Source organism: Coptis chinensis, chromosome 2 (genome assembly GCF_015680905.1).
Source record: "Coptis chinensis isolate HL-2020 chromosome 2, ASM1568090v1, whole genome shotgun sequence".
NCBI lineage: Eukaryota > Viridiplantae > Streptophyta > Magnoliopsida > Ranunculales > Ranunculaceae > Coptis > Coptis chinensis.
In genome coordinates, this window is record NC_141457.1 from 14046844 (window position 1) to 14069069 (window position 22226).

Here is a 22226-nt window from a genome sequence, read left to right on the forward strand (position 1 = left end):
TAAAGAACAAACATTATTATATCAAACATATACAAATAAAGAACCACCAATAATATTATATCATTATAGGCCATATTCTATACAAATATCGAAATGAAACACAAAGAAAAGTAATAATAATATAACTTACTTATTTAGATAGTTAAACTAGGTTTTCTTTCAACAAGAATTTCCACAAGAACACCTGAATTTCTTCAGACGAGGGTTTGTGAAGTTAGGGATTTTAGAGGGAGATCAACATCAGGACTTTGAGAAAGCAAAGTTCTTGAAGACTCACGTGAGTGAGAGCGTGAGTCCTTCATTTCTCATTTACAAATTTTAGATGGAGACTCACGTGCTTCATGCATGCGCTACTTAGGTGGAGACCGAGTTGCCATGTGTACACATTATGTCTGCCAAATCATCAAATACATATACATACTTCACAGTATACATAGACGGTACCCATTTTAACAATATTTGAAATCTACAGTACCCTATTTTGCAAAAAAAATAATACATTAAGTATATTGTAAAATCCACTATAGTTCAGTACCCATATCAATAATTTTTTCATGAAAAAACTTTGGTGGAAATGAATAACTAAGAACCACCAAAGTCATCAACTAAAAATAATCCATGACCAGAGAATGAGCTAAAAAGGTGTTTTAAAGGGATTTATACATAGGTTTTTTTACTTTTACATATCATGGACTCGTGAGAATCAAAAATCCTAACACGTCTATCATATATGTTCCTTGTTTGACATTTTTTTTTTAAAGAAGTACAACAAGTTGGGGAAGAATGGATAGAGTTTGTGAGTTTTTTTTTTTTTTTTAATTGGGTCACCCTTAGTAAGTTTTAACTAGAGTTAAGTTAAATTGTGGTTATTACTTGTTAGTTGGGTCACATTGGTAAAATACGTGGTGTCAATATGACGACCCAAAGAAAAAGCTAGGTTGAAGCACTAGTTCTTAATGAGCTATTACAAATTGAACCCATTCCATGCGCGCAGCCTTATATGCTAGCCCAAATTATATTTGTTTTAAGTGTGTAACAAACAAATTGGACCAGCTACATTAATTATAGTGGGATTACTATACCAGGATATTTGTAGTGGCATGCATGTGAGCCCAGTGGCGGAGCTAGGGATTCCGTGTACATTGGGCACTTAGGATTTTGGATAAACATTTTTTTCCCGGAACATGGGGTTTTCACATTGTTAACTAACAAAAAATTAAGTGGGGAAAACCAAAAAAATTGAGTGGGGAACAATGCTATAGAGAACGCTTACAATTATTGACTTATACAAAAGAAGGTATTTTATACTTCAACATGTTGTTTTTGCAACAATGCCAAAGAAAACTCTTTCCACCTCTTCTTTGTGTGCAGCTACCAAACACATTTGGAGGAATGTGAAACAACTCCCAAGAATTAGGACTCATTCTCATAGCCCAAATAGTGAATGGATTGAACTTCATATGATTTGTAGTAAGTAAGAAAAATTTGAGTGATGAAATCATCAAAGTATTCACATGTGCCACTATCAGTCACGTGTGGCAAGAAAGAAATAACAGGAGATTCAACAACCTTACTTAGCCATGGAGGGCAGTCAAGACCAAGCTTATTAGTGAGACAATCACATAACTTCAAGGTCAACTCACCTCAGTTTATGCCTGTATTCAAGATCAACGTAATACTCATTGATTGACTTAGTATTCTTGTGGACTACAAATCTAATAAACCAACACACAGTGTATTTGGCTGAAGCCAGATGAAGGTGTTACCAAATTAAACACAGATGGATCTGTCACTGACACCAGTTGTGGTTCGGGAGGAGTTGCTAGGAACTTTCGAAGAGAAGTTCTATTTGCATTTGCAAGTGCTAATGGAAGAAAATCAGTTTTATTTCAAGAGTTATCTGCCATTTTGCAAGGGATTCAAGGTTGTCTAGTGATAAGAGCCCAAAACTATAGTTAACCCCTTAATAATATTACATTTAGACCAATTATGTGTATAATAAATAAGAGTTAGTAATGTTTACGTGTTTTTGCGTATTTCAGGTCTTAGAGTCAAATATGTGAAGAAATATGTCACTTTTGTAAGAGAAAGGAGAAAAGGTTGGTTGTTAAGAAGTTCTATGGTTAAAGCCCAAGTTTCAAGGAGAAAAAGTCTTTTTAAAGCCTAGTCAAAGATGAAAAGTCAAAGTCAACGCGGGTAGAAAAAGAGTAGAAAAGTCAATAGAACTTCCGTAGGCCGTATCTTTGGACTCAGACTTCGGAATTGGGCTTATTATATATCAAAACGACCGGCTCAGAAAGAGCTTTCTAATGGTCTAAGACTTAACCCAATCAAAGTAGTAAAAGTGATCAAAAAGGGTGTTGAAGTAATTTCATGCAGAGAAACCCTTTTTGGACATATGTAATTAGGTTTTGGGCTTGATTTCATGGCCCAAAACATGGCTCCAAAGCCAATGCACGAAATTGTAAACCTAAGCCTCTCCTATATAAAGAGGTTTAAGGCTAAACAAAACTTAGCTACTCCCCTCTTTAATTTAGTTGTAAATTATGGTTCTCTCTCTCTCCCTTTTTAGTTTAGTTTAATTTTAGTTAATTAGTTTAGTTTGTAGCCTCCATTAAATTAATAAAAGTTAAATTATTATTCTTCATTATGTCTTCTTCTTATTCTTCTATTAATGATAGTCTAATGACTTCTAGCTAAACCTCCATTAGAGGGGTTTGATAAAGCTTGAGATATGTTAGTTTGAATTATTGCTTATTAAGAGTTTCACTCTAGTAGGTTAGTTGATTCGCCATGAGAATGGGTTGAACTTCCTTACATGCTAATTATTAGTTGGCAGAGATTGCTATGAATAATTAGGGATCAAATACTTAATCTTAATTGGTTAGGATTGCAATAATCTATACTAGCATATTAGGAATAAATCAAAGTGGAATCAAATCCCCTAATTTCTTCTCCATATTTTATTCAAGTCATATTCAATTGCTTAGTTAAATTATTATAAGTTAAATTCATATATTTAGTTTCATAGTGTAAATTCACCTCCATAAATATTGCTCTCACCATTGTTTCTTGTGTTTGATTAATTGAATTCTATTATGTCTTGGTAGTTTAGGAGTGGAACGATTCCGTACTCTATATATTGCATGAATATACATGTGAAAGTAGAAAATAAATAATTGATACCGTAAGAATTAAGTTAGAGTAATCTAGTTGAGTTTTTACGGGATATCATTTAAAAATAAACCTCACTAAGGATCTTAGTTGCCTCAGATTCTTTTTTTTTTTTTTTTTTGGTGGTGATAAACATCTTATTGGGTAGGGAACCATCTCCATGGTACAATCAAAATGTTGTCAATGCTATTAGCATTCTTACTAGGAGATGTACTAGTATTATCTTTAATCGTGTTTTCAGGGAAACAAATCGGGCTGCGCTGTAGACCATTTGCCTTCCCTTGAAACTGAACACACTTATATGTACTTTGTACCTCCTCAGCTCTAATCTTTATGCTTACTACCTATGTTGAGGAGGACAAGAATGGAAACATCTATATCAGATTCTAATACGTACAGGTCGTCTTGGGGTCTAGGGGTATGTCTAACCCTAAAAAAACTTATTAAAAAAAAACTAACAAAAAATTGTAATCATCGAATTGAAATAGTCAATTATATGGTAACGCTTAAAGAATTACAATTCCAGTGCGAAGACCTATGTGTGTGTGTGTGTGTGTGTGTCTTTACTGGACATAAAAATGAAAATGATACTTAACTTTTGAGTCTGACGACGTTAGGACAATTTGAGTTGCCAATTAAAAGTTATTAAGATTTTATTATATCACAGAGTAACTCTTAAGGACAAAAATGAAGAAAAAATCACTCTCAAATCCACATTTTTTTTATAATCACTCACAAGGACCGAGTAGATTTTAGGATAACTATAGCCCTAATGCGAAATTAAAAAGAGCCTGGGTGGCAAAAAGTCAAGTTTACCCCTGACATGAAATAAAAAATAGACCGACCCAACCAAAACAACCCGACGTATGTAGTATGAAATCATTGTTCATATACCTCAACATCAGCTATATGTAAACAATCCTTGTTCATACCACAACATAATGTATGATTAATGGGAACACCTATTGGAGTATATGAACAATCATTGTTCATACTCATTTGGGGTATGAATGATCACTATTCATACCTTAACATGAGCTATATGAAGAATCATTATTCATACCTCAACATAATGTATGATCAGTAAAAAAAACACCTATTGAAGTATAAACAATCATTTCATATATATTTTGGGTCATTGTTGATATATCAACATAATATATGATCAGTAAGAACACCTATTGGAGTATAAACAATCATTGTTCTTATCTATTTGGGATATAAACAATCATTATTTATACCTCAATATAATGTATGATCAATAAGAACACCTATTATTGGAGTATGTTCATACATATTTGGGGTATGGACAATTACTGTTCATACATATTTGGGGTATGGACAATTACTGTTCATAGCTCAACATAAGCTATGAACAATTTTTGTTCATACCTCAACATAATATATGAGGTATGTTCACTTATTTGGAGTATGAACAAACATTGTTCATACATGAGGAGGTATGAATAATTTGTTCATACCAAAACGACAAAAAGAGTAAAATCGAAATATATTAATTTCAAATTCAGGCTATTTGTCTTTAAGGTTATTTTCACCCGAAAATTAGTTTAATTTGTGAGTGATTTTGAAAGAAAAAAAAGATATCTTTGAGGGTGATTGTGGCTTTATGCCAATGGGATGTTTATTTCATGTAGTATTCAATGGGCTTGAGTAGCTGGACTGTGGGGCAGAAATTGGAAATCATGGCCGGCTTTAAGACCATATTGACCTAATATCAGTTAGGTGTGTGGACTTAAAAATGTGAACCGTTGGCTTTTGCTTGCTAGCTGCTTCGCCTCCAGCTCAACAACAAGTACATAGAGTGCACTACTGATTTCTGGAATTACTAGCAAACTTTCATAGGTAATATGATGTTCTTATAGAATTTACCTAGGGCACGGGCCACATGTAGCCACTATGTGGCTCCGCCACTGCTTGGGCCAAAACTTTTACAAATCCTACCCATCTTCAGCTGTTGCTTTAATTCAGAGTTCAACTTCAGAGCACAAAAGCTCAGGTCTTTAAACACAACACAACTAATAATCACATATAAATATCTAATAATCAAATGGAGAGCATATTCTCCCAAGCATACAAATAAGTACGTGTATCTTCGAAAAGGCGGATTGCTTGTACTATTGTACTGTACACATTCGTATATTTATAGTAGGTAGATCTTTCTTCTTCTTTTTTTTTTCTTTTTTTTGTTAGAAAAATTTATGGGTTAGGCAAACACAAACCTGCATTAGTTGTACTATCTAATACACAACTAATAATCATATCTAATACGCAATTAAACACAACACAACTAATAATCACATCTAAATATCTAATACATACCCTTCAGCATTTTGTTGTGCTATTACACCTTAACCTTTCCTCCAAAGGCCTAATTCTCTAGACTATAATATACAATCGTACCACTCATATTACAAGTTTTTTTTTCATATATGTAATCTGCAGCTTAATTTGTTTTGTTCTCTAAAGACGTGGTGAACAGCTAGCAACAATGCTGATTGCTTATCTGTGTGCTCTGATTGTCGTGGGCAAATATCGTCAACCCGGTATTTCAGCTCGTAAATTCGTGACTAACTTGAGATATCAACATAATTGTCAGTATCTTGTTTTGAAGTTCATTTGTTACAAAGAAACTAATGCGGGAAAAAAGGAGAAAGAAGAAGAATAATAAGAATGAACACATGTCGGGATTTGATTGGAAAACAGTTAAACCGGAGGAGTATATAAAGAGAAGATGAGGAAAGAGAGATTCATTCGATCTTCCCCCGACTAAAAATGTAACAGATAGAGAGAGAGAATGAGCGATTGTATTTCCACCATTAGAGATCAATAAAAATCTTATTTCAATTCATTTCAAAAGCTTAATCTACATTCAATTAGTACTGAATCTTAGAGAATCAGCTTGTACACTACACTGATATCACTTAAAATGTTCAGACATAACCATGAGGTGCTTCATTCAATTCCACCGTACCTCATTGATAATGTGCACTGCGCTTAAGGAATCCGAGTTAATAACTAGGTGCTAGATTCCTTCCATCTTTGCTGCTTTCATCCCTTCAGGAGAACTTGTAACACTTAACTTCCAAAAGGAAAGTTATAATATATATATTTGCATGCCATTTTAAGGCTTATAGTCTTGTGGGATACATAATGTTGTCCAAAATTTTCCGGCCAGTTTGAAGTTTAATAAACTGGTTAGGGGTCTGCAGAACCCTGCCCCTCCAGAAGGGGGTGTCAAGGGTACCCATTTATCCGAACCGCAATATATATATATATATATATATGGTTAGTTTAAACAAAAGAGCCGGACCAAAAACCGGATGTTATCATACTTTTGGCATTAAAAATTTAAAATAAAATATATAAAAACCTAAGACACTCATTTATATTTTATAAAATTCCATTTGTAATTAGTGTAATATGTAGTTTTTTTTCATACTATTTAACGTTAAAAATAATTCAAAAGTACAGCTAACAACTATAAAGATATGGTTTTATTTCACATATTATTGAAAATGATATAATTTCTTATATCTGTCTTTGAAAAGTGCCTTGGTGCAGTATTTTTGTGTTTTTTGTACATGTTTTCTTAGTAAAATTAATAAAAAAAAATGTGTGTAAAAGTGAATCTTTTAATAACCCAAATGAATAAGGGTGGGTACCCGCTACAAACCGATGGTTATAGTATTCCACTGTTCTAACAAGAACCGAACCAGAACCTAAATTGTTCTTGATTCTTTGACACCCTTACTCCATCCTCACTAGAGGCTTTTCCAAAAACTAAATAAAAATAAATACACCATTTTATGCCTGAATCCATGCTGTGTGTAGCCTGTAGACCTCTAGTTGAGACTTGGAATGGGGAGCTGTCTCAAGTCCACTTTTTGTCAAACAGAACAAACATATACATTGTATAAACAGAATAGTGCTTCTCTTTATTCTCCACCACTGTCTTTTCAGTGGTGGTATTTGGTGCGTTGTCTTTGTCGTTATGGATAATTGAAAGCACTAGTAATCTATGAATCTATTTTATGCCTACCTAATAATCTCTCACAATCGAAGACAAACCAAATTCTATTCACCCAATCAGTCTCTTTAAAGTTTTCGCCGCTAATGTCTCATTTTATTGTAGCACTTTTGAACTTCTGTGTACTAAAATAATCTAAAATAATATATTACCGAAGCATCCTTTGTAGTTCGATGCATAGGCATGAAAACTGACTGTTTGACCTAATTTCGTTATGATCAGTCCTGTCTCAGCAAGGTATTTTAGCTAAATGGATTAGTTATCAATTTTGTATCAGGAGCTTTTGGCTATAGAAGCGGGGCACAAGGGCTGTCTACTTCACAACTTCAGCAGCGTGCAAGTCAATTCTCATTCTATATTGGCTATTCAAATAGTTAATGGTGCATTATCCCCTCCTTGGTACTGTCTCAATATAGTTTCAGCTATCACATTATTGAAGAATATATCAGCTTCAATGGAGCAACTTCAGCCACTGCTATCGACAGACAAACAGGACGGCTGATCACCTTGCAAAATTAGTTGTTATGGATCATATGTTTTACTTTCATCCCCCTCTTGAAAATGTACTCAATGATATTATAGAAGAAGATGCTGATGGAACAACATATGTAAGAACTAATTGATCAATACAGGTTTGGGTCTGCCTAACCCCATAATTTGTTCAAAAAACAAAAAATAAATAAAAAATAGAAATTGCATTGCTACTATACATTTTGTGTGACCAATATAATGACAAGGACACGAGATATGGTAATTACCAATATCAAGCTTCTACCGTTAAACGTAGCAAATTCAGCATACTGCCCAGAATTACATTATTGGAAGCATATAAATTAAATTAGTTTGGAACAGTACGTATAGCAAGGTTGTACATATGAACTACCTCAAACTAATCGTAAGGTAAATAATTTCAGCCATACCCCACAACCAGTGTCCTTAGGTTAATTAATTATATCACTCCACTAACTTCCTAGACTTAGTGCCCCAACAACAGCAAAGTGGTCTCTTCATACCTTTATATTTTCAAATTTAAGGAAAAGTATATGGATTGCATAGTTTGTGATGTGGATAGTTATTAATCAATTATATCTATATCTCTAAGACTAGCACTTAAGTAAATCCTAATGCACTTTGCAATACTGGAAGGGAGCTTCAATTCCTTGCTTCTTCAATTCCTTGAAGGAAAGAGAGTGAGATATATCAAAATTGCATAGAATGGGCACCCATATGCTTGTAATGAAGATCACTGCACTGCTGCTCATCTCAGTTTCACTGTTTTCACTTTCATATGCAGGTAGGTATGTTGTGTAATTTCTTCTTGTGATCAAGAACTGCATGCAGATAGGATTAGATTAGGGTGGCTATTTCAAGAAGAAACTAATTTTGTATTAGTCAAAATGCAAAATGTTTTTCTTTGGCCACCTTGGGTTATTCAGTTACACTTCCTTGTTCCTTCACATGCAATTGAAAAACTTGATTTTTTTTTAAAAAATATTTAGAGGTTTAGGCCGACCTCAACCTGCATTAGCTAAGCTCTTAAATTCAAGGTGTCATTCCTGTCCTCGTCTACAAAAGATGAAAACCTATAATCTAACGGAGGAACAAGAAGGAGATATATATATATATATATATAGTCATCTTGTGAATTACACAGTTTAGAACGAAACAAAAGTACGTTTATTAAATTTTTTGTGTTAGATTAATATAACTACAGCTCAAGTAACTCTTGCGTAGATTATATAATAACTATAAATTGATTAATCTAGTGTTTGCAGATCAGCTTAAGTTTATATTTTGTACGAGCTACTAAAATTTCCTAAACCTAATCCTGTTTTAATTTGCTTAGGAAAAGCTTATCAATATTGTTATCATGATGACTATGCTGTGGATCAGGTCTTCATTGGCCAGTGAGACTATTATCAATAAGCATGCATATTCCTTTAATTTGTTGATTAGTTTTCTTTCGGAATGATCGAACAGCATTTTCATTTGCGTAGTAAATAACTTCTTCATTTTATTGATTGAGTGTTACATTGCATCAAATTTGTAGGTCGGCAATGGAGTGGCTATATTGAAATGGCTTCAGTGGAAATGAGTGCAGCCCAACAGGTTCGAATTTATTATGAGACTATATTTTACTTGCGTATTCCTCTATTTTTTTTTTTTTTTTTCTCATTGTCATCTGGCCGAAAATCCATATTTCTTTCCCTACCATTCGGTCTTGATTCTTCTATAGTATATGCAACAATTTAAGGCCAATTTAATTCTATATATAGCTTCCTGGCCTGGTTTATATTAACTTTTTTGTTTTTCTGGTGATCCATATATATAGGAAGCAGCAAGCAAGTATTTGCGCCATGATAAAGCAAGCGATAATGTTCATGAGAGGGTTCTTAGAGTTAACACAAAAGACTATGGAACCTATGATCCTACCCCAACTCTTAACAAGCCTCCATTCAAGCTCATACCCAACTGATGGTACAATCATCAGGAGCAGAAGTTCTACATATATATACAACGAATAAATGGGAGGAGATATATAGCCATCCATATCAGATATATAGTGCATCTAAGTGGATATCTTCCCTGTACATATACTAGATTTGGGACAAGCTGAGCTGCTGCTAGATTTTGTTTTCAAGATGTTATATATATGCATACATTTTATGTGTTTCAGTAACAAATTAATCATATTGTTTATGACAATTTAATTATCGGAAAGGCTCCATTTTAATTTTAATTTAAGATTGCGGCGCTGAAATCCGGTCTTGTCATCTCTCCGATCTTAAAGCTTAAGCATAGGTAATCACAATCACCATTACGTCAATAAACAAGAAGCATGAAATTGACTAGTACTTCAGCTAATCGCAATGTTCAGATGTTGCCATGCGAGCTATAAATCAAATTAGTTTGGGGCTTTGGGCTACTTAGATCTGGGTTGGACTGGGCCGAGCGGAAACAATGAAATCACATTGTTTTGGGCTGGAAAAGAGGCTGGGTCGGGTTAATTAGACAAAAAGGCTGAGGCTCCAGTGGCTCCACCAAAATCCAAGAGCTGATCGATTGGACTGGAAATGGATCAAGTCCTTTTATATATAGAGCCATAGCCCATAGTGGTTGTTTTGCTTACAGCCCAAGCAACTAATAAAAAAAGACTCGTAGACTTGGAATATTGATAGAGAGAAACTTTCAAACTTATCCGCCACAAGCATCAACTCACAAATTATTATTATTATTATTTTTTGGTAAAGACTCACATATGAATTTTTCTACCATAGCTTTCAGTGAGTCCGTTTTTTTAACCCCTTTCCTTATCAATTTTAGCAAACTGCAATGGCATTTGACAATGCCTGCAATATATATTCGGTTGGACTTTACCGATCAGAAAGAATCACAAATTGGATTGGGCTGAGTCCAGACAGTAACCGGGCAGGTCGGTTTGGACCAACGAATCACATTCTAGAGCGGCTTCGGTCCAAATTGTTTAAAATTTTGCTGTCTCAGTTCTATGAACGTGGTTCTTGAAAGAACAGAACATGAACACAGTAGCTCACAAAACAATTATCCATTTATCCACCACCGATCTCCAAAATCTCTTCATTTTCCAAAATTGTACACCTTATGTCCTCCAATATGAAGAAAATTATAAACATGTTCATCAGCATACAACAACTTCACTAGATTAGATTGTGAGTACAAAAACCTCAAAAGACAAAAAGATCCTTAGCACTATTAATAGAAAAAGGCAACAAATCCTCACTCTGGAGTGTGGACAGACCTGGTTTTCGGCTTAACTAACTGCATGATGATTTATATTCCGATGGGCTGAACTTAATGATGATTTATATTCCGATGGGCTGAACTTAAAAGAAGCCCCAAGGGGCTGTGACATAAACGAATCTCTAGGCTAGGCGGTGCCCAACTGACTCGCCTAGGCTCAAATCGTTTAAAAAATCGATTGACCGATTAGACGGATCTAGGCGGTTCAGTCAAGTTTTTTTTTTTTTTTTTTAATTAAATATCGAAAATTAAAAACCCGTATAAGCTTAAGATTTGTAATAAGAAATTATATGCCACTATAAGAAAGAGTATGTTTTTATATAAAGTCAATATTCTTCAACTATTACGCATTTTTGTAATAAGTATATTTGTTTGTGTTTATTTTTTGAGTTATAGTAAATGATTTTCTTCATTTTTTGTAGTATAGGTTTGTATTACTATATATATTATACATACAATGAGCATAATGTACAACGTATTTTACATATTTTTGCAATTTATATACTTTACTTTTTTTTTTTGCACTACAGTACTTTGCATAATGGTTTTTCTTGACTATGGGCCAAATTTTGGTCAGAAAATGTTGACATGCTATTTTTTTTTGCTACTGTGGCATCATATCACTGTTTGGTATGCCACAACAGCACATAAAAGGCACGTGACCCATTTTACTCTCTTTCCCCATTTTTTTTCCCGCCCATTTAACCTTGTTTGAAAATAAAAAATGGGTATAGCTAAAAAGACATCAACTAACAAGTGTCAACACTTAATAAACCATGCATAAATGTCGTCTTGTAAATTGAAATTATTTGAAATTTGAATATGTGTGAGGATTGAAAAACAGATTAATCAATTGGATGTATTTATTGGCTTAAATTGCTATAAAAACTCAAACAGACTTTGTTTTTTGCTGGGTAAGAACTCAAACAGACTATAGTTAGGTTTATTTAGTGAAAACAAAAAATGGTTAAGGGAAAGGTATTTGAAATTCAAGGAGATAGTAAACAATTTGATAAATCAGTTGAATCAATTCGAAAAATGATGCAAACAAATAATAGTAGGAGGATATTTATAGAGATTGCGATGGAAGATGATGAGATATGTTTGAGAGTTTGTACTGAATATGACAGAATTTGTTGTATTGAAATGATAGAAGAGAATGGAGAGGAAAGTGAAGCTTGACGAGAACGAGAACCAAGTCCATAAATTCCACTAGGATTTGAGAGACGCCTTAGAAAATCACCCAGGCTAGTAGAAGCAATAGTAGTATCACCAACAACACAATCAGCAACACCAACACCAACAGTAGCAGGGCCATTTAGGTAGTAAGTTAAAGAGGTTGTGTTGGCTTTAAATGCTGCTGGTGTATGCATGACAAGCATGACGAAGAAGAGGTTGTGCTGATTGAAGTGTTGTTATGGTGTTTGCTGATGTTATAGGTTTAGTTTTTGTGTGTTAAATTTGTTTTAATTTCACAGTCAAGTGTGTCATGTTTTAATTTAACAGTCAAGACTTATTATGATTGTTTTCGTTTGTGCAAGTGTCATGTGTAGTTTTTGTGTGTCATGTTTGTTTCGTTTATGCAATAGGGTTTATGTGAACTGGTTTCGCAAAGAAGAAGAAGTTGTGAATTTGGTATTTAATTTCTTTTTTTAGTTTTTAAGGAAAAAAAACGTGTTTCTCACGTCATGTGTAGTTTTTGTGTGTCATGTTTGTTTCGTTTATGCAATAGGGTTTATGTGAACTGGTTTCGCAAAGAAGAAGAAGTTGTGAATTTGGTATTTAATTTCTTTTTTTAGTTTTTAAGGAAAAAAAACGTGTTTCTCACGTGCTTTATTAATGCAACCTAATGAAATAAACGGACATATTGTGTATTTCGATGGCCACATTAGCATTGACCAACTATAATAGAGTCATAGTCTAAAAGTGCAAAAAAAATTGTACAGAGTATTGCAGTGCAAAAAAAAAAAGTAAATTATCTAAATTGCAAAAACATGTATAGTACGTTGTACATTATATCCGTTAAGTGTATATTATAAGATATATTAGGAAAAAAAAAACGTCTAGCGCCTAGCCCGTCTAGGCACTGCCTAGAAGGCCTAGGCGCTCTCCCCCCACTGGACTACCGCCTAGCGTTTTTTAGAACACTCTTTCCGCCTGACTGGAGAAATCTCATTCCTCAAACTTTGGTATTGGGCTTCATTCACTCTTGTGGGCTTTGCAAGCCAAAGCCCATGAAATTCACCTGTCACCATCATCTTGATTCTTTCTTAACCAGTTAAACTACCCCCACAGTAATAACGAATTCGTAACACGCACTCCGCGTGCTACAAAAGAAACACCAGTCTTCTCATTCACGTCCTCTTTCTTTTACCAAAATTTTCGTCAATTGGTTTGAAAAAAGTGATATAATAAAGACACAGAATATTCCACGTGGCACTACAATTCCCCATACCATACGCCACCTTTAACTCCGTCAAAACTAACGACAAACTGAAAATTTTACTAAAATCCCCATTTTAACCTCAAAAGTAACAAACTATATATACACACAAACCCTAGAAAAAAGAGGAAATTTATTTATGAGGTTCATTTGTTGGTTTGTGTAACTGAAATTACTGAAATCGAACACACTGACTCTCATAAAGTGGTTGCATGTATTTCGGTTTGATGTCTGACCTAAAATTTGTCAATAACTTATGTTACGGATCTTGATTTGGAAATTGTTCTTGTTGTTGTTGTAATAACAAAAAAGAGCTGGTCTAAAGTGGGTGGCTTTGAGATGAGATATGGTTTTTTTTACTAGGTAATTAATTTTTACTTGTTCTTGATTTTGCAATACATTTTTTTAACTAATAAGTAGTTAATTGGGGTTTACTCAGATGTTTTCTGTTGTCAGCTTACTTGTGTTTCATTTCTAGAAATAGGAAAGGTACAAGTTTAGTGTGTTTTTTTTAATCAATTGGGTGAATTGGTTGGCTTAAGATTCTGATGGCTTGGGCTACAAATATGAGCTAGAGAGAGAGGTCCAGTTTTTTTTTTTTTTTTGTTGTAATATTCAGTTCATTGGGTTTCCTTTAATCTCCCAACTTACCCCAGTGGTTTGTATCGAGATATGTCCAGTTAGGGAGTTGGAGTAGAGGTGCTCTTAATTTTGTTTATAGCTTCATTGGTTCATTGTTTTGATCTTTGTACTTCTACGTTTCGGTTTCTGTTTGGTTCATCAGTTTAATTGATTGCATTTTGTTGAGTGGGGTTATACGTTCATCAAGTGTAATTCAAGAGATGGAGTTAGGTTGCCCTAATTTTTGGTTATCATCTGTTTTTGTAGTGGATATTTTTTTCTTAATTGGCCGTTTATTTACTTTTGCTTATTTACAGGGCTGTTGTGGGAAGTACTCTCTCTTTCTAGACCATGGTTGTGAGGATTTCTTTGAAACCTGGTAGTTTTGAGAATGTGGATTATAGTTGCAAGTAGGTGACTGTGATCTCTGTTATTTGGCTATCTTTGTAATCTATATACATTTTGAGTTATCATGGGAGCTGCGTGTTGTGTTGCTGCAAGGGACGGAACACTACCTACTAGAACCAGCACTGAAGCTCTGCACAGGAATATTAGGTATTCGCCTTCATGGAGTTTTAGATGGGACAACAGACGGCGTGTTGCAGGTGAAGTAGGAAATTCCCCGAGTCGATATTCTCATGGAAACAGTGGTAATACTGGCTCGGATGTTAAAGACCAGATAGATGTTGAAAGAGATATTTCTGATGGAGGAAGTTCGTTGGAGAATTTCCGAACACCTACGTGGCAAAAGTCTACCATTCACGACGGAGCTATTGGAAATTCTACCACTCCTGCTTCAGGTATGACTGTAGGAGTGAAATGATTTTCTTTCTTTGAAAAACATTTTGGAGTAGTAAATTTTTGTTTTTTTTTGTGAACACTTGGTAAGTTGGTATATATCTGACTATTTACTCTCGCCGTTTTAGATCTTTATGTGTATTTTAATCTTTTTCCATGTCTTCCTGAAGTACAAAGCTTGCCACCTGTTTTCCTTCCAAATAAGATGTTGCCATTTGCGTGCATTGGTTGGATGCATCCTGCAACTTCTAGGATGCTTATGGATGAAAACATGTTACCTGAAAAAATAAAGAAATAAAAAGTAAAGATATATAATGTGTTTGAGCTTAGTTTTAGTCCTCTGAATGTAATGCTGTTCAAATAGATCATCATTTAACATGCTGCTTCACTCTATCACTGAAATAAACTTTTGAACTATTGTCCGAGCCCATGGATATAAGGGCATTCCACTCAGAGTGACTTAGCTTAAATGTACTCACATGCCTTCATCATTCGAAGTGCACAAATAAAACATGTATTCCTGATAATGTTTGTTTTTCGTATGAAAACTTTTAACTAAACAAATTCATCTGAATTACTTTAGTTGCAAGGGATGCAATTTGTTGGAAGAGCTAATATATTGCAGATACATATGGGTTTTTGAAGAATCTACGGTGGGCTGGCAGTTCTTAGAACCAATACCGTAGTGGAAGGATTACTTAAGTAGCCCGTAGGGCCTTCTGTTGATGGAAGAAGAGGTGTTTGTTAAAAATAATAGTTAGCGAGAAGGAAAGTGGATATTGGACTGGCTATGACTCCCGAGAGTAGGTTCTATTGTTTGCAGTTGCCTGGTTTGTAACGTAGAAGCAATCTTTATCATCTTCATTGTGCTAACTAGTAGTTGAAGAATCTTGAGAAATGTTGGTTAGGAAAGAGTGAAATGGATTCACATTGTGATTCTGCAAAAGTGTAAGCCTTTTCAGTTGTGTTAGGTTTAGAGAATTTTAGGACACGAGAATTTGGGTTGAAAGGGTTCAGCTTAGCACGTAGTATGAAATCAGTTTAAGATTTAGATCAAGCGTTATCTATACAGTTATTGCCATCATTATCAGGTGAATACAGTACAGAAAATTATGCGTTCAATTGAGCATCATACTAATAACTTGTTGAGAAATAGGAAGGCATTTTTCCCTCACTGTATTTGGTGAACATCCATGGTACTCTTGACACCATGTAGTTGGAAATAAGTTTATACAGTATGCATTATTTCAATTAGTTCTCACCTACTCAAGTTTCGACCTGATTGGAATTTCTTGTTAGTGGTTTGACTATTTTACTTAGTTTATCTTGCATCTGCAGCACCTCCCCGGTCTCATATTTTATGTTGGCCTCAAAGTCCATGCTTGGTTACCCTCCGTATTGCATGCTTCTCTATTTCTTTTTTCCTCACCTGTACAAATCCACATAAAATAGAGCTTTGATTTACAAGGGTGGTATCACAATTTGGTTAAGCGGTTAGATGGTTTGAGTTTTGCATCTGTGGGAGGCGGCGCCAGAAAGTTATTCGAGGTGTGGCACTCAAAAACAACTTATGCTAGAGTGTGGGCACATGCTGATCCGACTTAAAAAAATTCTTTGGGCTAAATCATTTAGTAAAGTTAAGTCAAGATGGTGATATAGTGAAAGTAGGACTAAGATACAGTAGTAGATCTTAGAAATTTCACATGGGGCAATTGCCCTTGCCCCAGGTGCTCATAATGTGGCTCTCCTAGTGATACTGGGAGGGAATTACTAAGCATTGGAGTTTGTACAAGATGCGTAATATATAAAGCCTCTTTACTAATGAGTTCGATGATTTTTCCTTTTTCTAGGGTTAAACATACTCTTAGAACTTGGTCAGCTTGGGTGGAGAGTAAGTTGGTGGGATGGAAAACAAATTGTCTTTCTATAAGGGGAAGGTGCACCTTGGTCAACTCTACTCTTTCCACTATTCCAATTATTATCTCTCCTTGTTTCCTATTCCGGTGGGTGTTGCTAGACATTTGGTGAAGCTTTCTCGATGGTTCTTGTGGAGTGGGGAGCAAGGGAAGACAAAGATACACATGGTGAAATGGGATAGACTTTGTTTACCAAAGGAAGAAGAATGTTTGGGTTGTAAGCACATTTTACTTATGAACAAAGCCTTGTTATCAAAATAGCTTTGGAGATATGGTGAGGAGGACAAACATCTACGGAGGAAAGTGGTAGTGGACAAGTATGGTGAGGGGGAAAGTAAGTGGACCTTGATGTTACCGTCGAATATATTTGGGAGGACTCTTTGGAGGGAATGGCAAGTGGGTGGGAGGAATTTAAAAAAGGTGTGACCATTTCCGTTTGGGAGGATGTTTGGGCGGGGGAAACCTCACTTAAGGAGCAATTTGGGGACATTTACAACTTGGCGTTCAATAAGAAAGCTTTGATATCGGATTATTTAGAAAGGAGGAATGAAGCGGTTGTGTGGAGTGTAACACTTAGAAGAGGTTTCAATGATTGGGAAATAGAGCGATTTAACACTTTCTTAGAATACATCTATGAAATGGGGAGTAGATTTGGGGAAGTGGATGCTAGAAAGTGGATTTGGGAAGCAAAAGATGAGTTCACCGTGAAATCATTATATTTGGTCTTAGCCAAGGAATTTACCTTGTTAAATCTTGAGGCTATGGAGAGAATTGTAAACTTTCCACATAGAAGGTCCAAATAGTTTTCTTTTGTTGGCTTGCTTATTTGGGAAGGATCAAAACGATTGATAATCTTAATAAAAAGGGTATGATTCTACAAAATCTTTGCCAACTTTGCAAAGGGATGGAGGAAAGCATTGATCACCTTCTTGTGAATTGGCCCCTCTAGCTGTTGATGTTTGGAATCTATTCTTCTTCTCATTCAATAGACTGTGGAATCCACCATTACGCGTGAGAGAAGCCTTGGTGAAGGAGTTGGTTGCGGGTCCATTATCGAGTAAAGCTAAATGGCTAGTGGATCATATTCCAAACGCGATTATGTAGTGTTTATGGAAGGAAAGAAACTTGAGGATCTTCGAGCATAAGGAGAAGGAACTTCACAAGATAGTGGAAGATGTCAAAGAGGTGTTGTTTGATTGGGCAAGTGCATCTCCAAGCTTTCGAGGAGTGGATTACTATGATTTTATTTGTAATTGGGACTCTCTTGTTTGAGGTTGTATGGGTATATATGTAGGATCTAGTAGCTTCTAGCTACCTACAATCATTTATGTATTTTGTAATATGTATATGTACATTGGTTCAAAATTGAATGAATGAAATTGAATTTTACCGATAAAAAAAATTAAAAGAAAAACTTGGTCAGCTTAATTGCACAGTTTGGACCCGGTGTTGGTGAAAGCAGGAATTGATCCTAGAGTGTGGCAAGTCTGGTAGTCTTTTTTTGAAGAAGTCACAAGATCAATTCCTACCGGGCTGGTGGAGTTGACTGCTGAGGACCAGTCAATTGCTTGTAGAAGATATGAAACCTAGTAAGCTTTATTACCAATGTGTTCATCAATGAGTAGCGAGCTTTACTATCCATTTTTAAGGAATCAAGGGATCCACTGCAACTGGGCTCAATCATTTAGGAGGAGTTGAATGTTTGTTTTGGAATAATGTCATGGTTGACTGAAGTGTGTCAATGGACTGTGTCCTTAATGGACTTTTACTTATACTGCACAGGATCATCAGTGTAGCTATTGAAAAAGAGAGAAGAAAAGAAATAAATGAATGACGAAGTGTTTCATCTAATGCATCAGGCCATCAATTTGCCTATCAAATAAAAATGGAGAAGAAAAGATAAGATATGAACGAAGAAGAAAGAGAATGTAGCAGGAAGCAAGCTTTAAAAAACACAAAAGCCTCTTAGGCGCTAAGCCTTCTAGAGGCTACGAGCCCATGGATTTTTTTTTTTTATTTTTATTTATGAAATTGATAGGTGAAACTGAACAATTTTCCATGTGAATATTCCTATTTTATTCTTTGAACACAGATTGAGGGGGGTTGTTTTGACTTGAGAGGGAAAAAAAGTCATTTTAAAAAGAACGAAATTGTTAGGGTCTTGGGTTACTCTGCCATTGAGGTATGCCTCGTTGTTTTCTCATCTCGAGGCTGTGAGGCATGCCTCAAGTGTCAGTGCGTTTCGTTAAACACTCGAAGTGGATCTGGTCTATTGGAAATTGCCAATGCCAGGTCTGAATCTGAAACCATCCCCTGCCTTCTCTGCAGGACCCATTAGTCACTACTGCTGTTTTTTCCCCCATTGAAAATAACTACTGTTTATTGCTTTCTTTTCATGAAACACACGGTATCCTTATTAGATTGGGGGAAAATGTTGTAGATAAAAAGTGGTGTGTGACTGCTGAATGAGGACTGCAAATTGTGGCGTTCTCCTGGAATTGGTAAGCCAGTTCTAGTCTTATGTTCCTATGTACAAGGTCATATGGGAAAATCCAGTGTTCCTCTTGAAAGGCACTGATCCTGTAAAGCAAGAGAATTTTTTTTACTGTTAATGGGCTTAAAGGGAGTCGGGAGATATGTGTTAAATTCTTCTTCTTTTGCACGTTATGGGAGTGTGTTAACCATACTCTCATCCATTGCCCTTTGTCGTGGCAGTTTTGGTGTTGGCTTTGTGGTCGGTGAGGAAGTATTATGATGTCGTTTCCTTGGTCTGTCCAGAGGGTTATGGTACGACCATGTTTCGGGGGATTTCATGAATCCTTAGTTCCTAAAGTTCACTTTCTGTATGAGAGTGATCACGATGTCCACGTTTCATGGTGTCGTTAACTTTGTATAAGCTATGAAGGGTTTAAGGTAATCTGTTGCTACGCAACTTCCTAGCGTTGCATGGTTGCACCTTGGGCACTAACTTAGGGTGCCTCTTGCTGCAATAGTAGCAATAATTCTGTACTTGTTTTTGTGCAGTTAGGGAGAAATGGCTTGAGAAGGGATCTTTTGATGATAGCTCATATACTCTTTTCCTTCGGTCAAGGGCAATGGACAGTTGGTTAAAAGAAGTTAGTTTTGTAAGGTCTTTGATTAATGGAGGAATAAGAGATCCTAGTAATCTTCCTTCTACGTACACTTGATCTTACAGAAATCTGACAAATATTATTAGTGTGCTATCACAAACTTGTATATATTGGAAGATAATAAAAGCATTTATAGTTTGATTAGTTTTTCACATGGTGTTCATTCATGGATCTTGAGAACCTATTTATGTAGCTTGGACACTCTGTTATTGCTTAACTTCGGTTGAAAACTATTATTCTCGATATTTGCCAGGAAACCTGCGAATATAACTTTTTTTTATTCAAGTAGAATGTTTCTACTAATGCATATTTTAGTTGGTCAGCTTATTTTTATCATTTATCTAAATGTTTGTAAGATTAAGTTTTAATACAAAAATGCAGGGGCGGGCCCGAAGGATGGCTAACAGCACCCCCGCCTCCCCAACATTTTAAAAAAAGAATATGGAAACTACATTTAGTATTATGAGCTCAAATAGATATACGATAGACCCAAACGAAGTGATGAAGTCAAATATGTTGAACCATATTTAAACTGAAAAATCCTATACTTAAATTCTTGTTCTGCCCCTGTGAACTTGAACCATATCATATGTTGCATCTAACACCGATTAAAAGAATGTTGCATCTGACAGTTTTACATTTCCTTGTAACAGATCTATCCATGGACAGCAGTTTCTCTACTGAGGCAAGTTCGAGAGAGTTTGCGTAGTCCCTCAGCGACTGATTCATCTGTATTCATATGATTATGAAGCCAGTTTCTCCTTCTTCTGTTTTGACATGTAGGCATTTTCCTTAATTGTGTTGTAGGTGAAGGATTCAATAGAGTTGTCACCAATTGCAGAGCCGTCAGCAGTAGCAGCAGAACCATCGGTACCGAAATTTCCATTTTCAGTACCTTCAACTTCTAATATGTCGATGCATAGAGATGTAGACCCTTCAACACCGTCAAGGTGGGCTCGGCGTTCACCAGGCCACCAGCTCTTTAGAGGGATCTCTGATAGTAGAATCCTAGGATTAAAGTCACCAAACGACAACTCAGTGTCAGAAGGAAGACAGTCGTTTGTACTTTCAACCTGCAGCAATGACATGACATTGGGCTCCCAGTGTGGATCTTCTGATGGATGGTCGATGCGCACTTTCTCTGAGCTTGTGGCATCTTCTCAGAGAGACAGGTGGTCTTTTGACAGTGAAGCGATGGACTCTGGCCGTGGAAAGATAACTAGATCCAACAGTCAGCTCTTTGCTTCTCCCTCCAACGACCTCAAGACATGTGGCGTTTGCTCAAAGCTCTTGACAGAACGATCTTCATGGAGCAGCCAGAAAATTATAGCGAATAATGAGCTTTCGGTGGTTGGAGTTTTGGTCTGCGGGCATGTCTACCATGCTGAATGCTTGGAGAACATGACACCTGAAACTGAGAGATACGACCCATCTTGTCCTGCTTGCATGGTTGGGGAGAGGCAGGGTCTAAAGATGTCTGGTAAACAACTGAAAGAAGCAGAGTTGAAGGTGAGACATAATTGGATATCCAGGAATCGGGTAATCGATGGTGATATTGATGGCAAATCAGTTCTGTCAAATCAACGAAAACGTGCTGGAACGGAGGGGAAAGGACCCAAGATGGGCTCCAGTTCTAGTGTGAAGAACTCTTTTGTGAAGCCTTTTTTGAGGCGACACTTTTCACTTGGATCAAAGTCAACCAGGGCCTTGTCGGTGAATGATTTGTCTGCAAGAAGGAAAGGATTCTGGGCAAGATATCATTAGGAGTCAGGCTGTAGGAGGTGAGCTGCAGTATATTATCTATATTTTGGTACGTACTACCAAAAAAATTCACTTACTTGCATTTTTTTTCTTTTTTTGGTGCTATTAAGTCAGTATACATCCTCCAATACTGTCGTTTTGGATTCTTCTGAAGAAATGGAACCTCTGTGGAGCAACAAGCACAACTGACCTTATCTTCTCCGGTTGTTCTGGATCCTTGAGCTTTAAGAGTCTCAATGAAGATCCGTATCAGTTTCTTCATCTTGTTCCCTTACGGAAAATGAAACATTTGAATGTGTTAGAAAACCAATCCAAGCCTTGACACTTTCTGTAAAATTTTATCCTTCGAGGGACCGCTTCATAACCATATTTTATCCACGTGAAAGATTTTATCGTTCTGTAAAAGATAACCATATTGAATAGAAACAGGATTAACAGTATTTTAGCAAAGGTACAAACGTTATGAACCTATGATTTCTGTATTATTATATTTCGAAATTGCCATCTAATCTTATGAACTCATTCAGAAGCATCTCAATAAATCTGTACTAAAA

The 22226-nt window shown here is 35.8% G+C and overlaps 2 protein-coding genes across 4 annotated transcripts; both read left to right on the top strand.

Moving 5' to 3' along the window:
* Window positions 1-8231: 8231 nt before the first annotated feature.
* Window positions 8232-9943, top strand: LOC147515004 (uncharacterized). 2 transcript variants are annotated; one of them, XM_086585787.1, is made up of 4 exons: window positions 8232-8516; window positions 9069-9129; window positions 9273-9331; window positions 9555-9943. In XM_086585787.1, the coding sequence occupies exons 1-4, from the start codon at window positions 8511-8513 to the stop codon at window positions 9696-9698; spliced, it is 270 nt and encodes an 89-aa protein (XP_086441913.1). In that variant the 5' UTR covers window positions 8232-8510; the 3' UTR covers window positions 9699-9943. The 2 variants fall into 2 exon arrangements, with proteins under 2 accessions (XP_086441913.1, XP_086441907.1); XM_086585781.1 differs by lacking the exon at window positions 9069-9129 and having other exon boundaries at window positions 8282-8516.
* Window positions 9944-13572: 3629 nt separating this feature from the next.
* LOC147515005 (uncharacterized) lies at window positions 13573-22141 on the top strand. 2 transcript variants are annotated; one of them, XM_086585791.1, is made up of 6 exons: window positions 13573-13808; window positions 14384-14476; window positions 14568-14866; window positions 20565-20596; window positions 20719-21692; window positions 21783-22141. In XM_086585791.1, exons 2-5 carry the CDS (start codon window positions 14418-14420, stop codon window positions 21673-21675), a joined length of 1347 nt encoding a protein of 448 aa, XP_086441917.1. In that variant the 5' UTR covers window positions 13573-13808; window positions 14384-14417; the 3' UTR covers window positions 21676-21692; window positions 21783-22141. The 2 variants fall into 2 exon arrangements, with proteins under 2 accessions (XP_086441917.1, XP_086441922.1); XM_086585796.1 differs by having other exon boundaries at window positions 13576-13808; window positions 21787-22141.
* The last annotated feature ends 85 nt before the right edge of the window (window positions 22142-22226 follow it).